This window comes from Microtus oregoni, unplaced genomic scaffold (assembly GCF_018167655.1).
Source record: "Microtus oregoni isolate MIOR12 unplaced genomic scaffold, Mior012 000003F_ref0000135, whole genome shotgun sequence".
Classification (NCBI taxonomy): Eukaryota; Metazoa; Chordata; class Mammalia; order Rodentia; family Cricetidae; genus Microtus; species Microtus oregoni.
The window spans coordinates 25,029,064-25,037,500 of NW_024543062.1; the positions used below are offsets into that span (position 1 = coordinate 25,029,064).

General features: G+C 45.0%; 1 protein-coding gene across 9 annotated transcripts in view; it reads left to right on the top strand.

The window, feature by feature from the left end:
* The window catches only part of Cit (citron rho-interacting serine/threonine kinase), a 178,832-nt gene that overhangs the window by 37,788 nt on the left and 132,607 nt on the right, over nucleotides 1–8,437 (top strand). For all 9 annotated transcript variants that reach the window (XM_041647361.1, XM_041647376.1, XM_041647382.1 and 6 more), the window contains exons 6-7: nucleotides 4,371–4,513; nucleotides 5,609–5,699. In XM_041647361.1, coding sequence (XP_041503295.1) covers nucleotides 4,371–4,513; nucleotides 5,609–5,699 — 234 coding nt within the window. The remainder of the gene's footprint in view (nucleotides 1–4,370; nucleotides 4,514–5,608; nucleotides 5,700–8,437) is intronic.

Genomic DNA, 8,437 nt, shown 5'->3' on the forward strand with positions numbered 1-8,437 from the left:
CCTGATTTTTCTTATTACCATTATAATAATTATTTAATTATTTTTCATTTCACTTGAATGCCATCTCTATGAAGACACAGGGATTTTTTATTTTTAGTCCTTTTCATCCCTGATATTTAGAGCACTAGCACATAGTAAGCTTTCAAATATAATGGATGAATGTGTCTTATAAAAACATTTTGTATGTGTGTGCATACTATGACACATACCCATATGGAGGTCAAAGGACAACTTGGAGGCATCCGTTCTCTCTACCGCGTTGTCTCAGGAATCAAACTCAGGTTGTCAAGCGTGGTGGCACATGTTTTTACCTGCTGAGCCATCTGTCTGTCACATTTTTACAAAGTGTTCCTCCTAGTGACCCCGGTGGGCAAGCAGACTAGGAAAACCCTCCATAGAGGGTTTATAGCCTTCCTGGGCTAGCTGCTGCATTTTGGGAGTGATGGGCAGATCTGAGCATCACCAGCTCTCTCTGAGGAGCAGGGTTGGGGGACAGAGACGCAGGGGCAACTTGTGGATTCCGGAACAACACCGGTGGTGACCTTGTTCTTCATTAGTTTGTAGTGTTCTCTTGTCCTTGTCTCTGGGTCACAGCCAGTCTTGATGAGGACTTTGATAGCGTCTTGGCCTGGCACCATCTTTCACAGTCCCCAGGTGTTTCTGAAAGACCCCAAATCCCGTTTTTTTTTAATCATCTCTTTAAGTTCAACAGCATGGTGAACCGATTAAACTTAGGTTGCACCCCCATAAACTGCCTCCCCCGTGGGCTCCGTGTAGTCCACATGAGACCTGTACTCCACAGTGTAGGTACGGACTGTGGAGAAGGTCTCGGGCTCCTCAAGGTGACTGAGTGCCCAGAGCAGGTCTGTGTTGTGCAGCTGGAGATGTTGGTATGTTCACTGGGAGCGTGCTGGTTCCCGGGTTTGATTAGACTCCCTGATAAAGCTCTGTCCTATTCAGATGCTGACATTTAGGGTGTCTATTTTGGCCCTGAGCTGAAGAGCGTACAGGCTAGCAGCTGTTGTAATTTTTGTGGCTTGTTTTCTCAGTCAGTCCTGGCTTCTGAAGACATGAGAGGTCGCTTGATTCTCAGAAAAGACGCATCTAGTTTGGGTGGACATCTTGCACAGAGGAGTGAGGAACGTGCATCTTGCTCCCTTTGCAAGAAATGCTGATTTTCTGAAACTCTCTGCTGGTCCCTACCGAATAGAGTCTTCAGGAGGTGACGCTAAATACTAAGTAGAGTTGACAAGTGAGCTCACCAAAGTTGCCAACAGTTGCTGTAGTTTTGACTTTCTCTGCCTTAAACTTAGAAGCCATTCTGGCTCTCACATAACAGAGCCCGAAGAAGTCTGTAACAGCGGTGTGTCATCATAAATATGCATTCTTCTTATTTTAAACCATCTGCGTTCTGGAAGTATGAGCGCGCCTGCTATTATCTGTGCGTTTCCTCTTGTTGTTTAAGACCCTTTTAATGGCAATATATATTTAAAGCAGACTTACAATTAGCATTCACCCACATCCCCAGGCCTGTAGAGAACCAGGTTGGGATGAGTGGGTGAGCTCTAGCAAGCCAGGTGGCTGCTATGGGCTCCTCTAAGGCTGAGGTGAGTAGCTGACGTCATCGTCAGCAGCTGTGAATTTGGAGGAATGAGTTTTACCCCGTCTAGGTGTTGTATGTGTTGGTGAATCAGTTTGCTTTGAGCAACTGTGGTACAGAATGGCATCTTGCTCTCCCAGAGCGGTTGTCCCCTGTGTGCAAAGCATAAGAAACCATGTGAACAGCTCGGTCTCAGGGCTATGAGAGGATGTGCAAGTCCCTTCCCCAGAGCCTGATGCTGGGTGGACTTCCTGTAGTTTTTAGGAGGACCAGCCTGGGGCCTCTGGGGACCTGTGCAGAGGCTCTCCATCTGACTTGTTCTAGTTAGTGCTCAGTTGCTGTGAGAAACACCACAAACCAAAAGCACCTGGGGGAGGAAAAGATTTATCTCATCCATTGCTTCCAGGTCAGAGTCCACCACTGAGGGGAGCTGAAGCAGCAATGATGCTGCTCTCAGGCTGACATCCAGCTGCCTTCCTTCTACAACCCAGGCCTGCTTGCTTAGGGATGGTTCCTCCCACAGTAGCTGCGAATCAAGAAAATGCCCCACTGACATACCCCCCAGCCATGGGTGAGACGTGATGGAGGTGTGATGGGGTAATCCCTCAACTGAGGGTCCCTCTTCCCATGGCTAGCCATCACACCTGCCTACAGCTGTTTTCTAAGACTACAGGAACGACAAACAGCATTTGGGGAGGGTAACAGTTTACATCCCAGAACTAGGATCCAGTGTGTGGTAGGTCTATTGCTTCTTTCATTGCTGTGACTAGATACTTGGCAAAAAGTAACTGGAGGAAGAAAGGCTTTATTTCAGCTTTACTGTCCGTCATGGTGGGGAAGGCAGGGCAGGGGAGGGGTGGGGGCCTCATATTCTTATCTTCGGCCAGGAATGGAGAGATGAACCCAGGTGCTCAGTGCGTTCTCATTTTCTGCAGTCCAGGACTCCAGTCCATGGGGTGGTGCTGCCCACATTCAAGATGGCTCTTCCCTCTTCAGTTAAACCTTTCTGGAAACTCCCTCACAACCCCTCCACCCGCCCCCCAGGTGTGTTTCCATGGTGATCCTAAGTGCAGTCAAGTTGACAGTTAAGATGAACCATCACCGAGGATTTAGTATTTTTTGACAGAATGCATTTGAAAAACATCCTTTCTGGAAAGAATTGGACACAAGCTGGCACTGGTCAACAAGATGGGCAATAGATCAAAGGGCAGGGGAACCGCTAGGAGAACAGTTGCAGTCAAGTGGTCCTAGCTTCTCACCAGCCAGAAAGAACCACACAGAGAGGGGAGGGAAGAATGGATCTCAAGTTGGCTCCAGGCACCGAGCCAGATGCTTTCCTCAGGCAGTGTTGCAAAGGGATTAGTCTTATCTGGGGTGTTCAGGGAAGACCAGAAAAGGTTGAGAAGTGAAGTCACCAGGTGAGTCAGACCAAGGTGACTGGCCTTCAGGTCATTTTTTTCTTTTTTTTAGATTTATTTATTTATTTTGTATACAGTGTTCTGCCTGCGTGTATGCCTACAGGCCAAGAGGGCACCAGATCTCATTACAGATGGTTGTGAGCCACCATGTGGCTGCTGGGAATTGAACTCAGGACCTCTGGAAGAGCAATCAGTGCTCTTAACCTCTGAGCCATCTCTCCAGCCCATGACTCAGGAATTTTTACATCTGGTTATCATAAGATGAAGGGGATTGGGGACTTAGCAAAGTGGGTAAAATGTGCATTGATGATTTTCACTTCCCTGGGGTGGAATTTTTCTTTCATTTTTAAAATTTTTTTTTGAGACAGGATGTCCCTGTACAGCCCTGGCTGTCCTGGAACTTGCTCTGTAGGCTGGCCTTGAACACAGAGATCCATTTGCTTCTACCTCCTGAGTGCCAGGATTAAAGGCTTGTGCCACCCTTGCTGACCTCCTTTCTAATCAAGCATTTTAGCTATATATTCTGATTTGTTTTTATATACATCAAAAATATATTCTTTCTGATTGAAGAGGTGGGTTATTCTCTTTCCTGTACAGAATGTCGCTTTCTGTGGTATGGACAGCTTTCCCCTGGCATGAATAACTGGAATCGTGTGTTTTTAGTATCCAAGTCATAGCCCAGAATTTAGAGGTATCATAATTTAATTGGCCTCTTATGGATGGGCATTTGAATGGTTTTCAAGTATATTTCCCTTGTTATAAACTACCCAGTAGAGAACCTATTTACTTATCTATCTTTTATCTATGAATTGTAAGTACCAATAAAGTAAATTGTTCAGAGCGGAATAGCTAGGTCAAGGGGTATCTATTCATTGTTAAATTTTTAATAGAGATCATCAGCTGCCTTCCACACTGACTGTAAAGGGGAAGAAGGATTGTATTGCCTTTGCTCCGCGGCTCCTATACTCTGCCATGTGCTGAGGGGAATGCAAAATGAATGTTAGCACGTTTGCTGCCCTCCAGGAATATCCGTGTGTGCGCGCGGTACCTGATCCTAGGGAATGTCTGGGGTGTCAGCGTGGGCGGGCGTGGGAGGAGGTGGATTTATTCAACTTCTCAGGCTTGCCTTGCAAGCATCACACACGGTGTCTGGCTGTTCTTGCATCCTTTCCATTCTCCTGGGTCACATATGCCAAAGACCTTACCCTACGTCTTAGGGTACGAGCCACACATCCCCTTCGCTTTCCAGAGTCTTCATGGTTACATCATTGTTAGGTGTTGTTGGAGGGTTCAGTTGAGGTGTTCCCTATGTGGAGTGTGTGAAAAATGAATAACTTTGCCATTCTCTGCAGGTCATGGAATATCAGCCTGGAGGGGATTTATTGTCACTTCTGAATAGATATGAGGACCAATTAGATGAAAATATGATTCAGTTTTACCTTGCTGAGCTGATTTTGGCTGTTCACAGCCTGCATCAGATGGGATATGTGCATCGGTAAGTGGGACCCCTAGGAGCATACTGAGAACTTTTCTGAGTCACACACCAGTCCCTATGGGGTCAGAAGAAATCGTCATTTAGCCAGCCTGGCCTGTGATTGGCTAAAAGCTTTCTAAAATGTCTGGCGTCTTAGCACGTCCATTCAGCCATGGAACAGAGCTAGGCCTGCAATGTGCCTGCTTTGCTAGTAAGATGTGGCTGTCAGATGTAGTCAGTAGCATTAAAAACTCCTTTTTTGGGGGTTTATAGCAAAAACCCCCTTTGGTTTTTTTTCTGACTGGTAGAGGAACTGGCACATATCCTGGGAACAAAAAACGGTAATTAACAAAAGCTGTTCATCAAAGCCAGGCGGCGGTGGTGCACACCTGTAATTCAGATGGATTTAATTTGAAACTTTACCTTCACGGCTCTTGTGTCTTGGTTGCTTGAAGTGATCTGGTCTTGTGGACTCTTCTCTTTCACTAATGGATCAATATATTGAGGGAGTCATACTTTGATGGTGTTTTATGGGGGGTCTGGTAACTGGGAGGTGGGGCTGAGTTGCGTTCTTGTTGATGAGACGTGACCTGATGGTACCCACTGGGTTCCGCCTCCTTCAGGTTCCACTGTCTCTCTGCCGTGTCACGCTGAGGTTGCACGCTTTTTACCGTCAGCATTAGTAAGTTGCAAAGATGTCCTACAGAAGTCTCTGTCCTCAGGAGTCTCTCCACATCCTTACTTCACCTCAGAATGGAGTAGAGATAGCAGATACAGATCATAGATATACAATTGTGGGGATGCAGAATTTGGGATACCATAGGACCTTGGGTTAGGTCTTTAGGTTTTTTGGTCTTTGTTTTTGAAATATAAAAATGTGAGCCTCTAGTAGAAATAACCCATCTCAAGCTTCATGTTTGCTTTTTCTCCATCCCTTTTAAGAAAATTAAATTTATCTTTCAAGATGGGTGCTAATCATTCCTATCTACCAGTAGGGAAGGTCTGCATAGCATAACACATAAATTAAGGTTTTTGGCTGAAGTGCGGCCTGAGGTTGGTAACTGCTTGTTGGTTGACACAAAGACAGCGCTAATTAAGGCCTTGACTTTCTTACAGAGACATCAAACCTGAGAACATCCTCATTGACCGCACGGGACACATCAAGCTGGTGGATTTTGGATCAGCTGCTAAAATGAATTCAAATAAGGTGAGTAGAAAATGGCAGGAGCTAGCTCTGGGGTCGCACTGAAGAGCACTCTGTGGCACTCGAGAACCTGGCAGATGTTAGGGTACAGTGATGGACAGCATTTTGGGACCTCATCTGTCAATGTTTGACTCTTGTAGGGAGTGGGGGCAGGGGTCAGGGTGCAGAGATGGTTCCCAGACAGCGATGCCCAAGGTACCTGCTCATACCTTGCCAACTGTCTATATGAGTATTGTTACATTTTCACAAAAAAAAAGGAAAATGTTAATTTTATTTCCCCTTACCTCTTACAGAGACTGTTTTCTGTTACATCACTTTGGTTTACTTTAAAATATGTTGATGATACATGACCTTCTTTTTCTTAAATGCTCTCCACGTGCAGAAAAATTAAAATTAGTCACTAGAGAATTTGAATTAAACACCCTGTAGTGTCAAGAACTGATGTTCAAAATGACATTTTCAAGTCTTGGACTTTTGGTAAAAATTAAATTGTGTTCCACACGCTGATTAGGAAGCCAGGAGAGGAGCAGATCCACGCGGAGCCTACTCTGAAGGAAGGTGATAAAGTTACAAAGGAGGATGTAAAATCCTCTAATCCAGTTGACTAACACGTGAATTCCAAGGTCGGCTGGAGAAAGGGTCCTTCTGAGGGAAGCGTCGCCTTAAGCGGTTAGCCTGATTTCACCACTGAACCACTTGGTGACTCGGGCAAATCCTGGGGAGCTGGGCCATTCATCCTTTCTGTCGAAGACACAGATTCTACTTAAAATGCTAAAGTCGGAGCCTGGAGAAAGCACTCCTCAGAATGTCTCCCAGGTCTGAGCCTTAAGTCCTTTATATGAAGGACAATATGTAAAATTACTTTTTCATCCCCAGATTCCTCTGGGAAAGGTGGATATTATTAGGTTGATATTAGGAAAAGGCTTAGAGCTGTGTTAGTTCTGTGCACTTTGGAATCTGGCCTGTGTGCTCTGCAGCCCTGAGAACTTCTTGAGGCAACTTACTTGGCATTTAGGCTGTAAGAGGAACAGGATCCCGGAGCAGTCCCAACTCAGCTCCAGCACTACTTTCTCCCCTTTACAAAAAGATTTATTATTATTTTTGTTTGTGTGTCTGTGTCATTGTGAATGCATGTCACATGTGTGTATCCGAAGAGGGCGACAGAGTACCCGAAGCTGAAGTTACTGGGCGTGCTGAGCTGCCTGGTATAGGTGCGGGGGAGGGAGGGGTCAAACTTGGGTCCTCCAGAAGAGCAGCAAATGCTAACAGTGGAGCCATCTCTCCAGCCCCACAGGCGATATTCTTATAATTTACTCATTTAATCATCATATTAAGAGTTGCGTAATCAGGGGCTGGTGAGATGGTTCAGTATGTTAAGGCACACACTGTCAGCTGATGAACTGAGCTTGATCCTTGGGCACACATGGAAGAAGGAAGAACACTCAGCTCACTCGCAAGATTGTCCTCTGACCTCCACATGTGCGTAATGGCGTGCGCGCGCACACACACACACACACACACAAAATAAATTAATAAAAATCATAGAAAAATAAAAATAGAATTATATATCTAACTTTATATATATAAATTTATATAATTTATAGAAAAATTTAAAAGAATTATAGAATCAGATCATTTTATATTTTAAACTCCAAAATAAAGGGCATTAAGAATTTTTGGAAAAAACCTCAGGAAGCATTTTATTTTCTATGTTTATTAAAAGATCCGTATATAATACTTAAAAAGAATTAGCCAGATGGTGGTGTCACACGCCTTTATTTTTTTTATTTTTTTTTGGTTTTTCGAGACAGGGTTTCTCTGTGGTTTTGGAGCCTGTCCTGGAACTAGCTCTTGTAGACCAGGCTGGTCTCGAACTCACAGAGATCCGCCTGCCTCTGCCTCCCAAGTGCTGGGATTAAAGGCGTGCACCACCACCGCCCGGCTTTGTCGTACGCCTTTATTCCCAGCCTTTGGGAGGCAGAGGCAGGTGGATCTCTGAATCTGAAGCCAGCCTGGTCTACAGAGTGAGTTTCAGGGCAGCCATAGCAACACAGAGAAATCCTGTCTTGTAAACCACCCACCCTTAAAAGAAAATAAATACAAAATAAAAACGAATGGGTGCTGAGGGTCTAGCTCAGCTATAGAGAATTCTCTTTGCATGGGATGAGTCACTGAGTTTTTTCCTTCCCACCCAAAGTCATGTATAACACAGAAACAGATATGAAAGCTCAGACATTGAATTTAATGGAGTAATATACAGGATATAAATTAAATAGCATAAAACTTTTGTGGGGTTCAGAAACTCACCAACTGTATTAGCGACATTAATAAACTAATGTGCTTTGAAAAGAGCTACAGTATAGGTTTCTAGTCTGTCAGTGTCACCTCTCACCATTGCCTTTTGGGTTTGGGGAGTTGTGCTGTGCACTGGATATTTAACTAGATCTTTGCTGTCTACCCACGAGATCCAACTACCACCCTCTGCTCAGTTATGACAGCCCCAAGTGTCTCCGGCACTCCCAGAGTACCTTAGGGTGGAGGGAGAAGAGCACCCTGGGTTGAGAATGGCAACCGTGGATTGAAAAGCACCAGAGAAATAATTAGAGTTGGCAATATGTGTCTGCAGTGAGAAAAGCCCGTGGGAAAAGGTAGATGATGATTTATCACATCTGCTCCGTAGATACAGAGCAGTGGAGAGAAGGCCCTGGGCTGGGAATGACGGCTTATGCTTTAATGCCAGT